We start from the raw sequence: 24,312 nt of genomic DNA, 5'->3' as shown, positions 1-24,312 counted from the left end.
CAATCACTCAAACAAAAAGCCCATTAAATGCACTCCAGATGTAATTCTGTACTTGAGAACTTTTGTGGGAAACTTTTGAATTTGGGACTAAGCTAAAAATATTCTCTAACTAGGAGAGAGATGCTTAGAATTATCTATTAAGCTTTAGCAAAATTGCCTTCTACTGGGGCTTCTGTTTCCCAAACTTTTTGGAACATCTAATCCTAATCAAACATTGGGTTGGAGATGAAGATCAAGATGAATCCTTTAAAGCTTGCTTTAGGAGCATGGAAAAGTTCAATGTTCAGGCAAGGAAACATAGAACTGGATAACTCAGGCTTTATTTCCTCACACAATAAAAACAGAAATATGATGAATACCATTGTAGATTGATGTTGCTCTGTTCCATGCACAGATTTCTTGAGTCAAGTTTATTTGCAAAGTTGGATTTAAAGATGATACAATTACTGTCCTGGTAGTTTTCCTGGGCCTTAATGAAGGTCTTTGTATTGTCCCAAGTGATTTGATATCACTGGATAAATAAAGGAGTTGGACTCAATCCTTGTTAATCCCTTCCAACTCAGGATATTCTGCAATTCTGACTAAAAATTCAGCAGTTGAAAATTTTTGCTAGAAAGCCAGAGTGACTGTTAGAACTGGGGATGTTCTCAGATTTTCACCATGGTAAGATCATTGTTTACTTCACTGAAATTAAGATGGATCAAAATTCTAGACTGGATATTGTTGTGAAGGGTATTTCAATTTCTTCCCAAACAATTCTGAGAAAGATGAGGGGAAAATACACTGCTGGGGCCACACTAAAATATTCCATTTTCCTTTGAGGAAATGACTTGAAACTGTCATCACTTCCCTAAGCTGCAGAGGACTATGAAGTGGATGCTTTTGTTTGAGAAGTCTGCTTTTGAAGTGCAAATGAAAGTGCAGCTAAAGGGAACCTATTTGTTATGTTTTGTCCGATTTCTATCCAGATTATTTCTCTCTATCAGACTTTGGCAGCAGTGTTCTTTGAGACAGAAATAGTAATTGTGCACAGTCATGGCTATACTAAGATAGGACCATGTCACTATTAGTCACTACAATTTAAGATATGTGCTCTTCCAGGTTAAGTGAATGCTTAGAATGGCTGCTCTGGTTCATGCAGAATAAATTTGTTTCTTTTAAACACTTTTTAACTCTGAAGTACAACAATGCCCCTTTTATTTGAGGGCAAAGTCACATTTATCTTTGCCCCACAACTCTTAGTGTTGTATAAATACTTATCTAAGTCTGCAGGTCATGAAGGCCAAATCAGGTTGCACACTTTGTCACCATAACAAGAACTCTTATGGCTTAATTTTTTTTCCTCTATTTACTTTGTTTATAAAATAAAAGAAGTAAATAATTGTAGCAATGGGGACCAAAGAGACATGGACCCAAATGTGCATGCAAAGGAAATCACTTCATTGTAGAAATCACTCCCCTTTGACAATTTTAATTTCAACTGGACAAAAGCAGAGCTGAGCAGAGGAAGGGCACCCAGTGGCTGCTCAGCTGCAGTGCTGCTGTCCGTGTCCCATCACCATCACCCTCCTCCTCATGTGCTGTCCATGCGTTCCTCCCCAGAGCTGCCTCTCACCCCCAGCCAACCTGCAGCCATCCAGCCTGCAGCTGTGCCTTTCCAACAGAGCATAACCCTTAACAACTTCAGCAAAAATAACCCCAGATCCCACAAGTAATCTCAAGGAAATTAAATAGTCGTTTTACTAGGGGTTATTTTTTCACCGGTTATTTTGCAACCGGTTACTTAGGATTATGTGACCACAAATGGATTTAGTATGAGAAACAGTTCTGAACTTCTGGGCTTTAATTCTGAAGTAAAAACCCATCAAATGTGAGGCTTAGATACTAAATTAGGATGCTGTTTTTGTGACTACTGAAGACTCGGTTGCAGTGTTTACAATAAAAAAGCTTTTGCCGTACTCTGTTTTCACAAAATATTTAGATTGTTGTTAATTAAAATTGTATTTGTGGTTTCTCAAGATTTAACTTCTGGACTCAGAGACTTTAAATGTCAAAGTTTTGTGGGCTGAAATGTCGTTGGTAACATTTATTTTTGAAGTTAGATGATTATAAAGCAATGACAAATTTTACCCCAGCATTCCATAAATTTCAGGTATTAAAGGATAAAATTACTTGAGTGCATCCATTATTTTTAATGTCATACTTTTGGATCACATTGAGTACAAATGCTTTGTGAATTTAACAGGTAGGTTTTTGTCTATTTTAATTACAGTAATAATCAGGACTGCAAGGTCAAGTCCAATGGAATAAAAAAGGATTTTTAATTTGTTCTCTTCCAGCAAAATCTGTCATTTTCCCATCAACAGATAAGTGTAATAACAAAAATGAAAGGTATAAAAATAAGCAGGTTATGTATATTGTTCATTAATCCCTCATGTGGTAGGCAGCACTTCAGTTGATGTTCCAAAGCCTGAAGAAAATGACTCACAAATTGAATGTGCTTTTTATTCATATGTGAGAGCTTGCCAAGAATAAATGTGCCTGCCTAAAGAAAGTGTAGGAAACACAGGGTAGGAAGAGCACTGAACAGTGTGTGGGTGGGGAGCTGTCAAATTGACAAAGATGGAGAGAAAAGAAACAGCTATGCTTTAGTGACAAGGTGCTTAGTATTGATACCACTTATCCACTTATCAAAGGGAGACATTGCCAAGGAAGGCTGGAAAGATGATAGAATATCTTTATAATTAAGGATAACCACGGAAATTTGTATAAAGTTGAGAACACACAACCTAAGCAAACTAAAACAAAGTGTTTTTACATAAAAATTCAGAAATATTTGTGATCTTTATTCTCACAATTTATATCGTTATGTTCTGAAAAGCAGCTTCTCTGTAACGCCTTTCATATTTATTGTGCTGCAGGTGTAGTATAGAAATCAGTTCATTTTCTAATTAAAAGGAGGATTTTTTTATCAAGCAGCCCTGCAGATTATCCACAAGAGTTTGAAAGCCGAATTAGAGTCTTTTGTTATGCCTACATCCAGAGGAAAGGTATTGTTTTCACTTGTACTAATGTAAGAGGATTAGAGACATTATTCACCGCTTCTGCTTTTGTAATATTACCCTGCTTTCTAGTGAAGGGATAATAGTGCCTTGCCTGGATCACCTACAGCTCAGGGCTGGCTGCAGCTCATTAGGGCTCTCTCAGTGAAATGCAGTGAAATTCAGTGATTGCACCGAAATGAGGAGTGGTGTTTGTGTGGTAAACAGTTGTCTTGGGATGTAAAACTTGCCATGAGAGTGATAACAAACGTGGGGTGGCTGTGCTGCATAGGAACAGTCTTGGCCCCTGTCTGGTTTGACAGTTGCAAAAAGCAGGAAGGCTGAAGGACTGAAGGAAGAAAGTAGTGCCCAAAAATACCTGCAATGAGCTCATTCTCATTGTGAGCCATTTCATGGGCATTGCTTTGGTCATAACACAGGTTGTGGAGTGCAGTGTTAGGACAGAGCAGTGGGTGCTTAGTGCTCATGTAGCTGAGGTAAGGAAGTCATTACATTGAAAATGTAGGGAAGGAAAAGGGGAGAGGAGATTCTATTGGATTTTTTTTTTCAGTTTTAATATGGGAAGTAATAACTTCCCTGTGTCAGTGAACATCAGCTGTAATCATTATTTAATGTATTTATAACAAAATTGCTTTGGTCTAGGCTAGTTCAGTCCCATAATTATACAGGAATTCTTAATGTATTTGGACCAAATGTCTAAATTGGATGAGTAATGAATACCCAACAGAGACAGATCAAAAGTGGGGGGGTCAAATTAATTTTTTTTTAAAAGACAAATTCAATGGGCTATACTTAAGAAGGAGAATTAATGCAATCATCAACACAAGATGGAAAATTAATGTTGAAGCACCTGTATAACAAAGTTCTATTTGCTGGAAAGTAAATAGAAGTTACAGAGCATTACAAAAGTAATTCAGTGATGTTTTAAAAAACAAAGGCAAGTGATTTTGTGCTGGTTTAAGGGAAAAAGCAAAAGACAATTATTCCACTCTATTTACCACTAGTAATGCCTCAGGTAGGGGATTAAAGTCAACTTTCAGCAGCACGTTTTACCAGGAATACAGACCAATAGGAAACATCCAAATAAGAATTATGAGAGGATTAGAAAGTAAGGCCAATAAGAAGATGGGAAGAAAAGGGTTTATTTAGTACAGAGATAATTAAGAGGAGACAAAAGTCTTCCAATAAAAAGAAAGTAGACAGAGGTTTGGGCTACTGAAGTGGCTGAGTGCAGGGCAGCTGCTGCACCACCAAGGCTTTAAGCACCCAGGGGAGCAGCTGAACACGGAGAGCCCGAAATCAAGGTTGAGAGTGCCCAAATCAACTTTCTTTCCTGCAGCAGCCTTGAACTACAAGACACAAATGGTAGACTAGAAAATCAAAACTGATTTACCATGTCTGTATGTATGGCTTTAAAATATCTTGTCTATGCATGAAGGAAGTAAAAATTATTTAATATATAATAAAGAATATTCAGGCAGTATATTACCAAAAAAGGGCTCTCTTACAAGAAGAGTAGTAAAATCCTAGAACTGACTGCTTCAGATTGTTTGGAATTTTACTTCACTTGGTTGAGAAACTCCGTTAACATTCATTCTAATATTATCTTCCTCTGTTGAAGGATATTATGTTATCATCCTGTTGAAGGATTTTCACTGACCTTCCTGAAAGATATCTTCACTAAATGTCATATCCTGTGCTTTTCACACAGCACTTAAAATATAATAACACTTTGTCCCAGTGTTCAAGAGCAGAGGATGAGGCCTTATGCTTAGTTTTATCAAGGTATATCCCACAAGTGAAATGAGTACAGGCAGATGTGTTTCTATGCAGATCTACTGGGCAAACACTCCTGGCTTGCCTCTCATCTGCTGCTCTAATCTGAGAAGGAAAGCTAATTTTATATCATCTGTGTGAGTTAAGTGTTCCCAGGTGTAAAATAACAGGGAAGAATTCTTTCAATGTTTCCAGACAGAAGAATGATTCTGTTCTGATGAATCCCTTTGAGACCTCTTTCTTCAGAGTCACTTGGTTACTGTTTGGGGCTGGAGGGTTTGGCCCCTGGGGGTTTGACAGGGTACAGATTTTACTCAAACTATGGCAAGTTTCTAGCATTCCTAGGAAACTGAGTGATTGCCAAGAAGTGTGACAGAGTTAGTCATTATGTTCCCAGCAGATGTGAGGACATCTGTCACTGGTTAACAGCATCCCTGTGACTGCAGGGGGAAAGGCCTTAGGAGGTAACAAAAACAATGCATTTGTTCCGTGGGTCTGATGGGAAGTGGGCTAGGAGTGGAGACCAGAAAGTTCCCGGGATGAACTCTGCTTAGCCATTTGTTCACCCTCTTTGTGTAGTTTTGCAACTGTGCTTGCATACTATTTTTGTTTGGATAGCCCACAACGTTGGGGTGATGCAATGCAGCAAGAAAATGAGCTGACAAAACCCTGTGTCTGAAATTTCAGTAGTTAAGAAACCTGGTAAATTTTCACAACCTCTTGTAGACCGAACTGGGTCACTGGCAGAGGTCACAGAGGGGATTTCATTTCTTGGGTGCCAAGAAAATGACGTGTTTATAAACCAGCTGCCAGCCCTCACCCCGACCACGTTTGAGTTGGATTGGTTTCTGTGGAGCTCTGAGTGTTTGATTGTAGCATTTCAGGAGTGAGTTCATAACTTACTGAAAACTTTGATGTTTTGAAGGCATTTTTTCCCTGGTACTGAGTGGGGGAAATCCAAAGTTTCATTTTGCAATGTGGTATCCTCTTAACTTTTTAAGTTGAGCCTTCTAAAGTCCCTTCCAAAGGACTCCCAAGCCTTTTGCAGAACTTTAGAACCTTTGAAGTCCAGCTTGGCATTTATTGTGACTTCTAAATACTAAATCTTTGTGGATTCTGAAAGACCCAGCTAATGAAACTAGAAAAAAAAAAAAATCTGAAATCTTATTTGGCAAGCTGAGCTTTATAGCAAGTTTACCAAATCTAACATCTCTTAAAATTATTAATTTTATTTCATCAATATTTCCTATTGTACAGTCTTCAAAAATAATTTCAAATCTGTATACCCAACTTCAAAATCTGAAAATGTGTTTTTCACCAATATGGCATAAGTCACAAACTATTTTGGGGACTGAATATTTAAATAGAATTTTGAAATTAGTCATCTTTATAGGTATTTATATGTATTTTAACACCAAATGGTCCTTCTGGAAGACCTGATTATGTGCTACAATTGTTCTGTTGATAGTCATTGTGTAATAGAGGTTGTTAGTTTTTTCAAGGACTTAAATGCTATTCTTTAAAATATTTTAGTGCTGAAATCTGTTTTTCTGTAGGTTTAATAGTTATAAGTGGCTCAAATGGAATAAAACTAGTAAACTTCCATGGACCTCAGTACTTACAAAGATTTATCTCAGTTCTTTGAATTTAATTCAAAGGTTATATAATCAGGTCTATTTTAAATGCTAAAATTTACTACCCACAAAGCAGGTGGGTAGTAAGTACACAAGTTCACTTTTAACCATGTCATAAAGTCTGATTTTTGTGGATTCTTTAAATTAAAACTAGAAACTTAACCTCGTAATAGGAGAAATCTGTGATTATTACATGACCATGTAAACTCTTCTTCCTTATTTTTTTGTCTCTTTCCTGGACCACTGCAAAGAGCACAGATAGTTATGTTTGCATACATATTCTGGGACATCAATGTACTGATTAGCTGTAGGAGAATGAATGAAAAGCTTTAGGTCTGTTCTTCTGGCTCCTATGGCAAGCACAAAAGCTCTGTAGAGCTTGCAAAACCCACTAGGGTAAAATACTACCTTGGATAAGCAAAACAGAAAAATATAATAAACCATGTGTTTATAAGGTCACAGTATCAGGAACTGGATTGCTAGTCAGAATTTCCTTACAGACAGGCTGAAATGTTGCTAGTGTTCTCCACAATGCATATAACAATTTATACACAACATTGTGTATAATACACATTGAAAGACAGAAATGACACAATTTGAAAACATCCAGCTTTGTTTTGCCTTGACTCTCTAGTTGTATGCTGTTGAAAGCTGTAATGCAAGAAGGGTGAGATTGAAGGGAAAAGCCTGGTGCCTGTCAGTGGTCCAGGCATGGTTTGTGTCCTAGTGAAGTGCCACTGACAGGAGAGGGATGCCCTCTGCAGGGCTCTGGCCATCCCACACTGTTCCCTGGCAGATCCTTTCTGAGCCAGGTTCGCTGGGAGCAGCACATGGAAGAGAGCCCAAGGAAACTTTCTGTCCTGGTGGTCATCGTGTCTTTTGGAGCTACCAAGGCTTCCTCAGTGTTTTTGTTACTCAGCATTGAGTACCCCATACTCATAGCCCAGCTCGTGGGACTGAGCCACGCTCCAGAACAGTTTAGAGGTTTGTGAGGAGGAGTTGAAGTTCATACTATGAGCTGTTTTGGTGGAAAATTGAAACCACACATTTGAATTGATCGAATGGAATTTGTGTTCCAATGCAGATGATGTTTTTCTTTTTACATCTGTTTAGTGTGTTCAGGGCTTTGCAGACAGATGTTGTGCAGTGCCTCTCGAGCAGAACACACAAGCAATCTCATTTGGGAGTTACACAATGCAGTATGCAGCAAACTCTCAGTTTTTCTACTTCTCCTCTGTATTACAGGTGCTGCTTTGCCACCACTGAAGCTTGTGCATTCATTCTGTGCCATGAAAGCAGATGATGGTCCATGCAAAGCCATCCACATCCGCTATTTCTTCAATATTAAAAGCCGCAAGTGTGAAGTATTTGAATATGGTGGATGCCATGGCAATGAGAACAACTTCCTAACCCTGGAGGAATGCCAGGAGAAGTGTGTGGCAACAGGCCAGTACCCATTATCTCACCCTCCTATCAATTCTTTATTTGCATCTGTTATTTCTCATTCACAAACCACTTGAATTTGGGAAATTAAAGGCCTCTTCGTTTCTTATTAATACAGAAATACAATTCCTTTAATTATGTTCCCAAGTATTCCCAAGTAAGTTGTAGTCATTGAATTGTTTTACATGGTACAAGCAGGCATTCAGGATTTGTAAAGATAGACAGGTTTTATAGTCAAGCTGTGGAAAAGAGACACCAATGCAAGGAATCTTATTTTCTAGCTACAGCCCTGTTTTGGATGAGTTCCTAAATGAAACTGATTTTGAGGCTGGGCTAAGCTTGTGGGTAGCAAAGATTTTTTTTATTCCTTTCAGAGTGTCTAACCCAAGTTTTGATCTCAGATTTGTCCTTCACTTGAGAAGCTGATAGAAGTTGTCCAAAATTTTGGCCATCTTCTCTGTTTCAGCATAATTATTACTACAGTAGCAGATAATTCTCATTAAAAATGTCAGTTATAACCATTTGTCAGCTTTGCTTTATTGAAACCTCCTCAGTTAATCATTGGAAAGAGGAAAATGAGATCTAACATGATACCCAGCACAAAGTGCACCAAGGGCCTTGTGAATGCTGGTTTCGCTATTAAAATTCATCCTTGTAATTAATTAAGGTTTTCAGCATTGTACAAATTCCTCACATGACTGGATGAAAATTAGAAGATTCTTAAATCTGCAAGTGGAGGTAGAAATTTGGCAAGCTTGTATTTTTAGAGACTGGAGGAATTCAAGTCTTATTGATGGTTTCCTCCAGATACCTACTACGGATCTTTCTTTCACTGGTATTTGATGGAATGTGTCTGGCTGTGTAAACAGGAAATAGGGATATCTTGAAGGGGGAAAAGGAAATGGAAATGGCAAGAAAATTTCAGAACAAAGGGGTCCTTAAAGGTGTCTAATAACCCTCAGGTAGTATATAAACTGTGTGAGGCTTTTTCCCCAAGTCTCCTCATGCACTGGATGTTCATTTCTTAGACTTCAAGGTAAGATAGAAGGATTAATTCCCAACAGAAGGTACTTTTCACTCACATATGCCTTGCCCAGCAGCAGAATTTTCTGTGGTTACTGAGCTCAAGACAGTGATTCTGGGCAATTCTGCAGCAGGGAACAGTTAATAAGTTATTTTGGGGATGGGCAGCACAAGCAGCTGAAAATTGTCCCTCTGCTGTCTCTTAGTGCTGTGCCCTGGAAGCACCTAGTGCTATGCAGACCTTGGCAGGTGTCATTTTGTTTGCCCTTTTTTCATAATTTATTGTGAATAAATAAATTTTCCTTTTCTTGAATCTGGAAATCTGCTGAAGGTGCTGTAGGTTTTGGATTGTTTTGCAGGATACAAACTTGTATCTTCTAGAATTAGCAATGGTCACTTGCAAGCACAGTGAGTTCTTACAGGTTACAAAAAAATACTTCCCAGGAATTTCAGATTAGGAAATGGATTTCAGAAGCTCCTATCTGGGTTTTCTAACCAAAGCAGACTGCATATATGACAAGGCAATTTATAGCATCAGGTTTTGTCTGGAAACAAATGTAAATGTCTCCTACCCATCTTCCATCCCTTCTAGAATTCACATCTACATAATGTTTAGATCAAGCTTTAAATCTGTTGCATTGTCTGTTTCTCAACAATTTCCTGATCAAAATTACTCTATATCATATTGCTAGATTTATTTAGAAATCAAAGTAAGCATCTGTCTCCCACCCCAGTGTTAAAATAATGGCTAGAGCTGGTTACACATTACCCAAAGTAGTATTTCAAAGTGTTTGTTAATTTTAATGCCTCTAATTTCACAATCTGCAAATGTTAATAAGCCATTTCATATTCCTTGAAAGCATCCCTGGTCTCAATGCCTTTGGTCTTTCCAAAGAGGAGACTGCATGTATTTTATTTACTCATCACATACTAACTCAAAATATAATTTACCATTCAGATCTTTTTTTTCTGATCTGCTTTTCAGATTTCACCATAATTTCAGTTAGGTTTTGATTTTAAACCACTTCATGCTTATAAAGCTATCTCTATCAGGATGGAACAAAAAAAACACTACGAAGTTTCACTATAAACTTTTCAAAGTCAAAAAGGTTACTCCATTTTTAAAGTGGATTTTTTTAATTTTCCAGTTCTTTTTACTCCAAGGATTAATTTGAAACTTACCTTTTGATGGTTTCTGGACAGATCTACTAAAAAGCCTCAGAGACCAGAGGTGCTCCAGGGAAGAAGTGGCAAGAATCAGTCACAGCTTGGCTCTGTTTTCAGGTGCAATACATGAGTAAACACAGTGGCAATAATATTAAAAAATTCCTTAATTATTAAAATGACATCCCATCAAGAAAGAGGCATATGGAAATCACAATTCTTTAGTTATTAAATAACATAATCTAGCATGTCAAGTTAAAAAGAAAGAAAAAGAATGACATGAAAAAGGTCATTTTGCCTTAAATGCAAGCACACACAAAGTTCAGGAACCTCTCCTACTTGGATCTGAAACAGATCTTAAGCTAACTCTTCCTGAAGTGGCTGAAAAGGGAAAGAACCTTTATATTAATGAATTTCTTTGCATGTTGAAGTCTCAGATACTTCCAGAAGTGCAGATTACTGTTTTGGCACTCATTTACCTGTATTTGGTATTTTAACAATTGTTAGGGATAAAAGCTGTTTACAGCACTGCTCCTTCTCCAGACTATACTATTTGTGTCTTTGATTCATCATACCTGTGTTTAAAAAAAGAATACCAAAGTAAAATAGAATTCAAGTCATAGGTTTTAAAATCTTCCTTACAGACTGTTTTATGTGAGAAGATCTCATTTCTGGGCAGAAAATCAAACAAAGAAGGAATTATCACAGATGATTAATCTGTTTCTAGTTATGACTCCACCAAGTCTAAAGAGTACAGTCTTTCAAGATAAAAAATTGAAAGTTATTGTTTCCTTGAATAGCTTTCAGTGTCAGGAAGACCTGGAATCTAGGATGTTAATTATCTCTTCCTTGTCTGACACGCTAATATTTGGTTTGGGGTTTCAGCAGGACCCACAGCATCTTTACCATGCTTGGAGTGCAGTTATATGCAAGATTGCACCTGCCAGTATCTCATCCAAAACCTGACACTTCCTGTCATAGGAGATTTGGAGTGTTTGTCCTCAATTTCAATTTAAAGGCTAAGATTGAGAGATAAAAGGGAAAAGTTCTGGGTTGATAGATGCAGAATTTGGAATGAAGTGTCCAAAATTCAGAATCAGGTGTCATGAGTGAAGCTTTATCACATTATTTTTTCAATCTGATGTTGTTGTTTTCACAGAATCGTAGAATAAGCTGAGTTGGAAGGGATCCAGCATTACTTTGATTTGGACATGTTTTATCTGGAACAGGTGTTCTAGACCAAATCATGTACTGGCATATATTTGGCATAACTCTATAGTATAAAACTGAAATTTATTTAAAATGAGAACTGGCTTAGTGTCTACATCTTGGTGCTCAGCCCACAAACACTTTTCTGTGTATGAATAACAGTGATGCAAGAATCTCCAAGAGCTGGATCTGCTTGGAAGAAGAGGAGAAACAAAGGCTCATGATCTCTGTATTCTCTGAATGGGTAACAGCAAATAAAATGATTTGGTGTTACGTACAGCGTGCTGCAGACCATCAGGCATAAAGCAAACTCTTAAATTAATCCCTTTTGCTAACATAATTCAGCAAAACCCCTATATAACTCTGTGAATTTTTGTGAAATCTAACTCCATCTGTGCAGTCTTGCAGTATATAACTGTATTCATCTTACTGACATTTCCAGTATATATTAGTGTAGGAGATCCCTATTTAGTGACTGCAAAAATGAATCTGAAGAGAGAGTACAAGTGACACAAAAGTGCTTAAAACTAAAGGAAAATCTGAAATAGTAAATTATCACTTTGAAGAACATGAAGACCAATACTGATAAAAATAAGCTCAAGGGCATCTATCTAAAATATGTAGAAATTCAGAAGAAATAATATGATTTGTCAAAGTTTTTAATTTTCAATATTCAGCACAAATACAAAAATAAATGAGCCAGAATGAGTGAATTTCCTAATCAGGATCACTTGTTATCAGTTTGGAATCAATAAGCCACCAGACAGAACTGAGTGATGACAGTACAACAGAGCTCAGAGAGCCCAGCTGCAGGTTGGATATTCTAAGGCTCTCTAAGAGAAGGTTCCAATTCAAGGTGACTACTTCTGAATCAAGATTTCTAGTAATCAGCTGTATTTTTTGTTTCTTGTGCCCAATACTCACAACTACAGGGAATTAAAAAGTACTTTCTAACAGGAATTTGCCTATAGGCTCCATTGTTTACTGGATATGAGTATAATCACAAATGTTGTCTCTAGCACAGAGACCTTAAGTTTCAAGGCAGGAGTATAAATTTTAGGCTGCTTAAGCTTGTTAGTATAGGAAAATACCTGCTGATAAATGGTTCTGGTCATGATGGCAATTCTAATGTCTATTATTTAGAGTGGATCTACAAAAAAAATGCACTTTGTTTACAAAAAGGATATCAACTCAGATGTGGATTTGGCTTTTTGACTGAAACCAGAAGCAAAAACACTGTTGACATGGTAGTAAGATTAAAAGATTCTAGGCCTGTATAAATTCACAATAAAATTTTCCTTTTCTCTGCCAGAAGAGTAGAGATCATATGCCAAAATATGATGCTGATTTTGCCCTGAAGGGGACAGCTGAGTGAGATTAGTGAAACGGCCTGATGTGCGTGTCCGTCGTTTAGGTCATGGGATTTAAATGCTGAGGGCCAAGCCTCCTACTAATAGGAAAAACTGGAAATCTCTTCAAAGAAATGCTATGTCATTCTGAAGTGCATGCCATGTCTTTAATATTTTTAAAGGGTAACAGCTGCATTGTCCCAGAGGTGGAAGGAAAAATGTGTCATGACAGAATTTCTACCCAATAGATCTGCTTTGATAATATAACATTGGCAGGTTTCCAGAGAAAACTAGGGTAGAACTATGATACAAAAGGGCAGTAAAATACAAAACAAGAATTATGAAGCAATGCAAATAAGGTGACTAAGGCAGAGTCCAGAAGCTGCTGGCTACCTTTCTCTCAGCTGTTGAAATATTGTCAGCCTTTCTCAGACATTGGATGCTCTTCTCTGCCCTTGGACTCTTTTACTTACTCCTTCAGTTTTATGATTAGACAGTCTCCTACAAGGAGAAGGTTTGTTTCCAGTCTCTAAAAAGGAACTTGAATTAAGATATCCAGTTGCTTGAGCTGATACAATAAAACCCAGGCTCCTGCATTAAAAATGGCAGTAACAACTTTACTGCAGATCATGCACAGAGAGAACCATGCAGACAAAGTTTTCATCTGCACCCCCCCAGGATACCTGGAGATACTTGACCAAAGGGGCCTTAATACCATTAACTGCATAAGGAAACTTCACTCAGGCCCTACATGGCAGAGCAAAGGATTTTGGAATGGGAATAGGATGAGGCAAGTCTTACTGTCTTCCTCAGTCAGCTCCAGAGCCATGAGCAGTATTAGTAGCTACCGCAGTCAGGTTGTTAGTCTGTTAATTACTCCTCTTTTGAGGAGTAAGATTGCATGATACAGGACCCTGGATCCAGTATCAAGAGGAGTAATTTCCCTGTTCAATTCAATAGTGGTGTACTTTGATTTCAGTACTTTCTATATTGTCAAGTTTCCCATATAGCAGGTTTTGCTATACAAAGGAAATGGTACTTCAGTTCTCCACTATGAGCTTTTGTGCTGCTTCCCAAATAAAGAGAAAAAGGAAAAGGAAGAGATGCTGTATTCTTATTTCTCAATGCTTATTGTCACTGCTAAACACACTGGCATCACAGGTGAGACCAAACATACTTGTTCTTGCTAAATACTTTTATTTGTCTTGCAGAACTGTCTCAGAAGATGCCGTTAGCAAAAATTAAGAAAGGTAATTATGTTTACATCATAATCTAAGATTCTTCTACCACAATAAGGGATTTATTATTTTTTTTTTGTTAGCTCAGGACAATACATAAATTATCTTCTAACAAAAACAGCAATGTCAGATTAAAGCCAGTTCTTAGTCCAGATCTTCTGTCTTCATCAAAGTATTTGAAGCCAGTTGTGGTCACTGAAGATGGTAGCTGCACTCATTTCTCCACAAAATAAATACATCACGATTCTTTTCTCTTTCCTCAGTAAAAAGAGGGACTTGGTAGAGATTCAATCATAGTATAATTAGCCATGATGGGGAACTCTTCCTGTGTATTTTGAGAATAAACTAAATGCTTTGTACTAATACCTTTTTACTTTTAGAATACAAGGGAAAATTTGCTCTGAAACAGAACATTTTAGGCATTGTCTGTGGAGGTTACTAGAGGGTAGGGCAGATGCCCTAATTGCAGATCAAACAAGGGAGCAAGTTTCCCATTCCTGAAGGGACAGGTAAATTCCTGAAAACTCAGACTTCCAAAATACTTTAGCCAGTGCTAAATTATTGGGAGCCCCTTACTTAAACCCTGTAGGTCTGTTGAGAAAACTGATGTTCCCAACGAGGATATTTCAGTTTGACACTCAGAGCAGAGCTTGTGAAGACTTACTTCCCCTTTGCACATTGGAGACTCACCTGGATGAGGCCCAATGTGGGCAGCCAGAGCTCCTCAAACACAGACCTGAGTACACTTCTTCACAAGTCAGCTCCTTTTTTTCTGCTTGCTCTCCTTCATCCCTCCTTCCACTCAGGACTTCCTGAATGGGTGTGCATTTAGCAACTTGCAGAAATGCAAATACTTGCACGCACATTTTGAAATAGATTATAATCAAATCACCTATCTTTACAGAATTGTATTTGGAATATTTTCATATCAGATGATGTTTTTCCTGTTTTCTATTGTCTTTTCTATTCTTAATATGTTAAAAAAATCGTGATTATACTATAGAAGGCTGATTTTTCCACAGATGCTGCAGATTTTGACACTATTTCCTTTAAGAGCTGACCCTAGTTCCCTGCTTTTAATGACAAACCAGAACACATCCTGTAAAATACAACTCATGGCTATCATCAGCATTATTGCACATGTACTGATGTTTCCACTTACATAGTCTGGAATATCAAGTCCTTGGAGAAAGATGTGGCATTTAGAAGTATAGTACTGGTTTGTATGGTTAGGATTATGTTACCTTTATGAACTCTCTCTTCGAAAGTGGCTATAAAAACTAGCTGTAAGCTCAACTAATTTGGACTTAATTTCATTTGCAAGAACCTACAAGAACCATTTGAATATAAGAATATTCTGAATGAAGGACATCTGTTTTTAAGAATCAGTCATAATCCTGTAGCCTACTTTGCACACCCTTATTTTTATCTGCCTTCCTTTTTTCAGTTAATATCTATCTAATAATCTCTTTGTGTTATTTCACAATATTGTGCAATGTTTAATGAGAGAAATTTTTGTGTAGCTCCTGTTGTCTATGAGCTCCTAGCAGATGGAGCAGATACTCCTGCTGGAGTCTCGTTGTTCCCTGTCTACACACTTCTGTTTTCAGCTGAAATCACAACATGTGCCTTGCACATATTTCTCATATTTATTGCTCTGTGTGTGCTTAGCTTTCTAAATCTCTGCACATCAATGGGCGCTGCCTTTGCATAGGAAGAGAAGTGAAACACCTGAACTGTGGACTGCACTTACTGTCAGAGAAAGAAATTTGTAATGAAAAATCACAATTAAGCTATTCAGGAATGCTAAAAACAGTTGATTTGGTTGCTTTATTCAAGAATATTTTAGTGAATTAATCTTGCATGTGATCTCAAAATTATTTTTTTGCTGTTCATGAAGTAAAAATTGAAATGCAATATATTGCCAATTCTTAGAAAAACACTAGTTGTGAGCTATTTTAATATTTTATATAAATTCAACATGTGCATCAGTTGCCTTTAATAATAATCTAGTTCTAGCAATGAATTTGAATATATACCTACCTAAAATAGGTGTAGTAGGATTAGCTTTGCAAGTTGATAATCTACTTCTATAATGTTAGTAACTTCAAAGTAATTGTTCTATATCCATTTTTTTTCTAAATGACAGCCCATTGCACACCATTTTATATTTTGTGAATTTTCACAGCTAAGTAAAGCCTTTATATGTTAAACCTGATAGGATTTTCTAATATGATGGTTAAACAGATTTTTCTCAACAAGTCAGCTCAGACAAAAATCTTATTTCAAAATACCTATTAACAAGAATCTTAGAATTCCTCTACATATATTTCATTATTGTTACCATGATTTTAAGCATACTATTTTAAGAAAAAAACTGAATATGATGAGGACTTGACTTTTGGGGATTGTCATATGGCTATGTGTTTTTCTTCCCTGCCAGAGGATGTGATATCATGCTGTGATATTCAGTCAAATTATGCAATATTCATTTGTTAACTTTTCCTGGGTTGTTATTGTAGTTACTGATTGCAAACTCAGAACTGGGACTGAAACATTCTAGAACAGCTGCTCTGTCTCCCTGTTTCTAGTATCTTTTTGTAAGGATAAACTGCCCCAGACAAACTGCACTGCTAGATTTTTTTCCATTCTATTTTAAAACCCCTTCCTTTTTTCTTCTATTTGAACATTGCTTTGTGTATAATTCACATTAACACTGACAGAAACATAGATAATGAGCACGTGTACTTAGGTGCAAGTGATCCAGCTGAGATTCAGGTCTTCTTTTAAATCAGAACAAAAACTAATTTTCAACTTAGAGTGTCAATGTTTTGTAACTTTACAGGACTCATTAGCTGACATTTTTAAAGATGTGATTTAGTGGCTACTTGAACAGAGCAATAAATACCCCTGTAATATTGCAGTGTTAAATATAGAACAAAAAGCAGCACAATGAAGCAGCAGTTATTTTATAGTTGGCCTTTGGCCCAAAGTCACAGGTTTATTTTGTAAACTTCCCCAGTTTCTGTTTTTATCAAGGGATGCATTGTAGTTTTTTTTCTTCACCCACCCTGTTCATTATTTAGCATTGTTTCTAGGAAAGCCTGACTTCTGCTTCCACCCCCAAGAGCCAGGGGTCTGCCGAGGGTATTTTACCAGGTATTTCTACAACAAAGAGACAAAACTGTGTGAAGCATTCAAGTATGGTGGGTGCCTAGGAAACCAGAACAACTTCAGGAGTTTGGAGGAGTGTCAGAACACCTGCCAAGACAACTGTAAGTTGATGTTTTTAATCACTCTTAGTTTTACTCTTGTATAAAAAATGGTGTGTTTTGAATGTATTTTGCATGGAAAAAAAGACAATTTAGAGGTGGCAATAATTTATATATATATATTTATGAAATTTACAATAATGATACATATTTTTAAATAAAAATGCCAAAATGTGAAGTAATAAGAAAAAAATTGGTAGGTACTATTTAAGGAATATTACAGGACTCCTATGGTTTTTACTTTTGTCATGACAGCTAACCTAAAATCTGCCATTTGTTTGACACTATAATACCATGAAACACCAGTGTATGTTTTTAACCCATAGATCTGCATACACTCCTTTCAAACCAAGTCTTGTAATGACAAGAGGTGTCCATATAGGAATTTTTAACTCACTGTGTATTGCTAGCTTCCCACCAAAGATTCATGAAACACCTGTGTGTCCCTCGGGAATGATTTAGCTGTGCAGCTTAGGCTACAAAAGCCATTCAAACTGACCACAGACCAGTCATTTGCTTCCTTGTCCCACTTGTTCCAGTGAATTGTTCTGCATCAGGATACAGTAACCTCCAGAACTCCTCTCCCTTCACCAAGTGCTTCATTTTGTTCATAAGGCGAATACATTTTCCCATCGAGAGCCTCTAGACCTTTTTATCTTGCTTGTCTCTAGTGGGCCTTTTTCCAGCACTGTTTCATAAGCTGTCATTTTGGCAAGGGGAACTTGAGCTTATTCACCCTTAAAGTAGAAAAGACCACTATGCTTCTTTTTAAAGACTCTTTTTAAACTATAAATATGTAGTGCATTTTCCCTACTTTTGCTGAAGCATTTTTTCCTTAGCTGTGATTCCACTCTTACCTTCTGGGCTAAAAGCTGCAGAATATTAATTTTCATTACTTTAATCTAAAATAACACCTTCATGTAAATTTGCATGAACACCCAAGAAAAAAGGGATAGGGGCTGTTGCCATGGTCTAAATAGATTGATATTTTTATTTTTGAGATATTGAATCATTGATACCAATTTTTGGTTTTTTCTTAACAGTTTTCACTTCCTTTGTTTGTCTTTTTTTTTTAATTTAGCAAATTTATTACCAACTGTTACAGCTGAGGAGCATCCCAACACTCTGAACAGCAGTTCCCCAGCTGAAGAGCATCCCAACACTCTGAACATCAGCTCCCCAGCTGAAGATCCCAGCCAGTCTCCTGGGATTTTTGGTAAGAATTTGCTTTTGTTGTTTATAGTCAATCCTTTGATGCCCTTTGGTTTGTCCACTGATTTTTTGCATTTATTGCAAGACATGCATGTCACTGGAAATACCTGAGCACAGGGAAGTCATTAACATTAAAAGTAGCTTCTGAGCCACTTTCTTGCCAGCAATACATATTTTGAAAAAGGCTTACAATTGCAAAGGTTAGAATGTCTACTAGTAATATAAAAATAACGTCACCAAGCTGTGTATGATCTAAATTTTGCATCAGTAAAATAAAGGAAGAAAAAGGAACCCATGGCAAAGTTGTTTCAGCAACCTGAGTTTCCTGTGCCTTTGGGCTTTAGAGATGTTGCTTGGCAACTGGCATCAGTTGTGGGTTTGAGCAGGGCCAAATCACAGCTGAGGTTCAGAGCTTGGATGTGTCTACATAGCCCATCACTGACTGTTTCACAACTCTATTTTCTCTTTTAGGTAATCTGTTGCCAACTGTTCCAAATGAGAAGTCCAACACCCTGAACAGTAGTTCCCCAAAGGAGGAGCCCAACCAGTTCCCATATTTTTTTGGTAAGAATTAGTTTTTGCAGTTCTTAGCTCTCAGTCTTTTTATATGGATTGCACTTCCATTTCAACCCATTTTCTGACATACCTGAGACTAAAGAATGGGCTTTTATCTTCGCCAAAGGATTTGATAAGCAGAGAAAGTCAAAGCAAAGCAATGTGCCACAACATACAGATCTTTGTTAATATCAGGACGTGGAAGGCTGACCACCCTCTTTAAAAACTTCCTAAAGGCCTGATTAATACAAAGGGGAAAAGCAGTCATGCATAATTCTTTCAGTCAAAATTAATATTTCTGTGAGGATCTAATAGGCAAGTTATTTAAATTCCTTTTACCCAATATAAAGAATGACATTTGGATTTTAGAATATATCATAGTATATTTAATACCATAATGTTTCTATTTTCACTGTGACCATACTGAACTCAGTTTTGGGTTGAGTATAATCACAATGAGTATGAATTAATTTAAAATGTTGCTCCAAGGTATTTTTGCACTATGTATTATAATGCAGAAGGGTCTCTGAACCTTTACTGAGGAGGGATAGGTTTTAACCATATCAGCAGCTGGACACTGTCCACTGTAGATGGCTGGTGCTTGCTCACACTGTACAGTGTGATTGAATTTGAGGCATGTCATTTTTATGATCCACAGTTGTGCAAGAGGAAGCAACAAACAGTTGGAAAGAGCCTCAGCATTCTCACCAAGTATTTATGTCGTTTTTTTGCATTTGCACTTGCTTGTACTTTTGAGGACTGAGTGACGATGTAGAGACTCACTAAGGTTTTTGTATGTTATATATTCTGTAAGATAACAGGTGGGTAGGTGGCATTCATGTGCTCTTTGCTTTAGAATGGAGTGTCTAATAAAGCATGAATATGTGTTGTACTCTATTTTTGCCTGAACTGTAATCCACATGCACTGCTGCTTTGATGGAGGTTTCTATACAGTTGTGTTGTTTGTTTATCACAGGCAAAGCATCAATGCACTCTGTATTTAAATGAATGAATATAAAACAGTAAAGCTTTTGGCAACCTATTTTACTGAAAACCATTTGAATTGCATCAGGTCTGGTTGTAAGTCTACAGGCATTAAGGGCATGCACATTCCCTGAAGGTTTTTAGTCATAGTATTAATGCCTGAATCCTCCAAACAGCTAAAATATACCAGGAAAGGAGCATGATTCAGTGTTTTCTCAGAGGGAATGGAAGGGCTTTTAATTGTGTCAGCAATAGGAGAATTTTCCTGCACAGCAGACTGAGAGTGAGAGGTGAGGGTAAGAGAAAGATAACTGAAGGTTGATGGAACAAGGAGACAGTGTAGCAGAATGGGTTGGGTGAGAAGCACAGCCACAGAAGGACCAGTCAATTTCAGTGAAAAGTCTGAAGACCCAACAGTTTCTTCTTTATTATACAGTCTTTGTCTTGCACTCATCTGTCTTGTGCAGCCTCCTTCTCCTATTCTGTTTATCTGCTTGTAGCCTTCAGGCTGCTGGAATAGGCTGAAATCATGTGTTTTGTGCAGTCCCAATAGAAAGGAAGGCAAGAGTATGGCCAAAGCTGACAGCTGATTTCTCCACAGGGACATGGAGAACATTCTCTCCACTGCTGCTGTTTCCAGAGTTACAGCTATAAAGTGAAGCTCTAAGGTAGAGACATGTCACTCAAATGTGCAGGGTAACTGTCTGATGCCTTCTGTGAGGGACAAGAATTTGACTTTCACATGTGAAGTGAGGGTCAGAGTGAACTGTTTGGGAAGAGTGGCTGATGTCTATCTCCTCAAGCACAGACAAAGCGGCTGATCTGCCATTGTAATATCTATTTTGTATGTATATTGGCCTGGCTATGTATCTTTTTCAAAGACTATTTTAAAAATTAAGTATAATTCAGTTAATATACATTAAAACATGGGAAAAAAAAAATTACAAGGGGTTGTCACTTATAGAATACCTCACCTCACAATTGACATGCTATTTCATCTTGATTTTAAGAAAAAAATGGCTTGTTGGTATGTGTAACTCTGTAACAATATCAGGTTTTTAGATTTACAACATAGTTCTTGATCTTCAGAAGATTAAACTGTTCTATGACCAAGTAAAGCATACCATGGATACAGATATGAAGTTTCTAGCACTCTCAGCAAAGAATTTTCTGCAGAGATTGAAGATTGTTCTGTTCTCACTCTGGTGAAACATTATAATAACCTTTATTCTGTGCAAACTAAGAAAAACTGAGGCTAAAAATCAAAGCTTTCATTTTATGTGATCTGTGGTAGAAAATTGCAAACGCTGTACCTACATTTGATTTGTGAGATTTAAGTGGGAGACAGGATCAAAAGTCAATTTTCAGCTCAGTGAATTTGGAATAGCATTCGAATGCAGGCCCTGCCAGTACAGAGTCAGGGTCATCTTTTACTGATATAAATTGGCACAGTTCTATTTGCTTTAATAGATCTGCACCAATTTATACCTGTGGAGGAGTACTGTCAAGTGTAGATGATTTATTATTTTTGTAATAGCCTGTCCACTTGAAGATTCTTTTATTTTCACTTTGCTGCAACCAGAAATGAGGAGCTGAAGTCTACATGTATCGAAACTCTGGCAATAAACCTGAAGCTTCATGAGTGTCACACGCTGCAGTCTAGCAAGAAATAGTGCTTGCTGCATTCCCTTTCCTCCCAAGTTAATTTCAAACTTCTTTTCTAGTGTGATTACTTAGCAGCCCACTGTCACACAAGCCCTGCAAAGCCTGAGGGATAAGGATTATTGTTGCAGTGCAGAGGGAGTTATTTCTGATAAATTTGAGCCTGTCTCTGGATGTGCATTTTTCAGAGATTCTGAAGTTATGATCGTGTCATCTCTTTATACCTCAGGGTGGATGGGATTCAAGAAAGGGCTGTATCATAGGAATTCAATCTTAAACCACACAGTGTGTACCTCTTCTTTTTTGGCTCTTGGGACTTTTGCTTTTTTCATTTTCTTTTTTTCTTCATAGAAAATGCAAGAGAAAAAACTTTTCAACAACCCTCAGGAAAATATGTTTGTGAAATGGAAACATTTGGGAGAGAAACTCAAGAATAGGCATAATAGTTCAACTTTCTGTTCCATCACATCCATAAATGCAGCACTAGGAACTGGAGCTGAACAGAGACAACTCAGCTGCTGTAATGTTTTTGTGACATTGTTTATACACTGCCTCACAGGCTTTCAGATTGTCCTGCCAATAGACACACTGGGCATATTTTAGACACAGGGAATATTTTATGCTTACCTGAAGTCAAGTCTTTTAGCGATCAGTAAATTCAAATAAATTTGTAATTTTTATTCTCTTCAGCAGAGAGGAAATTATAATAAGTTATTTAGTTTTTATTTTAAAATTCTGTTGTGTTGGAAAAAAATGGCTCTAGGAGGAAAAATTAAGAGTTTTCTTCATGGGCTGGTTGCTTCTGTGAGTGAAGAACAGGCAGATATTTTGAAGACAAACGAGGAACGGTGTTTGGTCTTTGGGGCATTTATCTAACAATAATATAGGCAAGGAATAACATAATATTTGGGAAGAATACAGGAGGGATTCTGAATGGCACCTGGGATTTTGAATAGCACCTCAGAACGATGGAACCAGCGATTTACCTCATCGCTGGTTCTGTGGTTCCCCCAAATCTTGCAGTCATTATGAGAACTCCTTCATGAGGAGACTGTGGACTCACTGGAGAATTCTACATGACAGATAAGTAATTTACATTACAAAGTGTATTTTTTAATTTTCTGATATAGTTAACAAACCTGTTAACTGCTGTTTGGCCCTTTCCTCACTGGCAAGCCTTTCTGCTCTGTTCTTTGTAGGTTCAGAAATTAGCAGGTTAAAATAGGCAAGCTATGCTGAATATATGCTTTGAAAATTAACATCCTCTCCAGCCAGAGAGAAATTAAATTAGTTCCAGGCTCAAGAGTTCTCAGAGCAGTACCAAAAGCATTGCCTTAGTTAATTTAACTACCATCCTCACTATAAAAAAAACAGTAGGTTTAATATAGATTTTATCACATTGTGGACTTCTACTCTTAACCCAGTGTGACACTTAGTCTTGTGATAATGCCACAATTATGAAAATAAGTTAAGAGATTCTCCTTTTATAGCTTGAAACTAACTTAGTCTATCTTAAAAAAGCAACTCATTACTCAGTTTTTGAATTTCAGGATTATTTTTTTTAATACTCTGGTGTTGCTAACACACCATTCTATGTCTTTCCCAGAAATTTTTCATACTTTTTCACCACACCAGTTCAGTTATATTACATTTCAGATTAACCTTTTTTTTAGCAGCTGTACAATGTGTAAGACAGTGAAGATGTAGCACATGCTTTTTGGGTATTTTGTCAGTCTCCTGAATTGCCCAGGTTAATGCATAACTTCTTGCTTTCAGCAACTCATCTGCTTCCCACTTTTGTGACCACAGGATGTCTTCAGCTTTGCTGTAACCCCAATGATTTCCTCCAATTTTTGCTTTGTTTTTCCACTGAATCCCTTCTGAGTGGCTTTGTACCTTCAAGAGTTCCATCTGACTGGCTTCACATTTGCATTTATGCATTCATTTCTTGCATTTATGCACCCAGCTACCTCAGTTCTGCTGCTTCCTGAGGAAAAACGGTGCTCTTTTGGGTCCCACATAACTGATGATATAATGACTCCCATTCAGCTTCTTGTAGCCTGTGCAGAAATTTTATCAGTTCCCATTTTGTATATTAGTCACTCTGGGGTGATAGATGATGGAGTTCTTCCAGGTTTGGGAATTCTAGAATGGATTTGCTTCTTGAGCTTGTTCCAGTGCCCAGGTCCTTTGGCTACCACAAGTTCATCCTCCAGTGTTTCAGTTCTCACTTGGAGTGACCCTGAAAGAAGAAACCACCAGTCTCTGCTTGGAATGGTAAAAACCTGCCAGCAGCACTAACACACCTGCATCTCCATTAATTTGTGCACTTACTCTTCACATGCAGGACTTTTTTATTCTGCAAGTTACAAGCTATTGTTTTATAACTGCTCAATGGTTGCTTACCAACCCTGTTACTTAGGTCAAGTTTTCTGTAGTTATTTAGCAAACTCAGCACTGAGGTATTGAATCTTACATTGGAAATGCTGGGTGCCTTTACCTTCTCCTTGATTTCAGAATGTCTAGCAGTGATTTGCTCCATTAATTATTAGAAATATTTGTCATCTTTTTAAAGCTGTCCATGTTTAATTTATTTCACCTCACTTTCTACAAATGCTTCACTTGAAACTCCTCAAAATTAATTTGTGTGCTCTCTCCTGTGGCAGAAGTGGCAATTTTATCACTAACAACACAGGTAAAGGTATAGCTTTCAGGTAAGCTTTTGCTGG

The 24,312-nt window shown here is 37.3% G+C and overlaps 1 protein-coding gene across 9 annotated transcripts in view; it reads left to right on the top strand.

Moving 5' to 3' along the window:
• TFPI (tissue factor pathway inhibitor) overlaps positions 1-24,312 on the top strand; it is a 35,987-nt gene that overhangs the window by 10,187 nt on the left and 1,488 nt on the right. For 4 of the 9 annotated variants that reach the window (XM_015635281.3, XM_015635277.3, XM_033516157.1 and 1 more), the window contains exons 3-7: positions 7,718-7,918; positions 13,872-13,910; positions 16,985-17,173; positions 18,252-18,386; positions 18,854-18,946. In XM_015635281.3, the coding sequence (XP_015490767.1) occupies positions 7,718-7,918; positions 13,872-13,910; positions 16,985-17,173; positions 18,252-18,386; positions 18,854-18,946 (657 nt within the window). Of the gene's footprint in view, positions 1-7,717; positions 7,919-13,871; positions 13,911-16,984; positions 17,174-18,251; positions 18,387-18,853; positions 18,947-19,595; positions 19,995-24,312 lie in introns of those variants that run through there. The other 5 variants (XM_015635282.3, XM_015635280.3, XM_015635279.3 and 2 more) reach the window with 5 other exon arrangements.

This window comes from Parus major, chromosome 7 (assembly GCF_001522545.3).
Source record: "Parus major isolate Abel chromosome 7, Parus_major1.1, whole genome shotgun sequence".
NCBI classification, from domain to species: domain Eukaryota; kingdom Metazoa; phylum Chordata; class Aves; order Passeriformes; family Paridae; genus Parus; species Parus major.
Note: the sequence above shows the minus strand (reverse complement) of the source record. Positions and strands in the feature narration are given on the sequence as shown.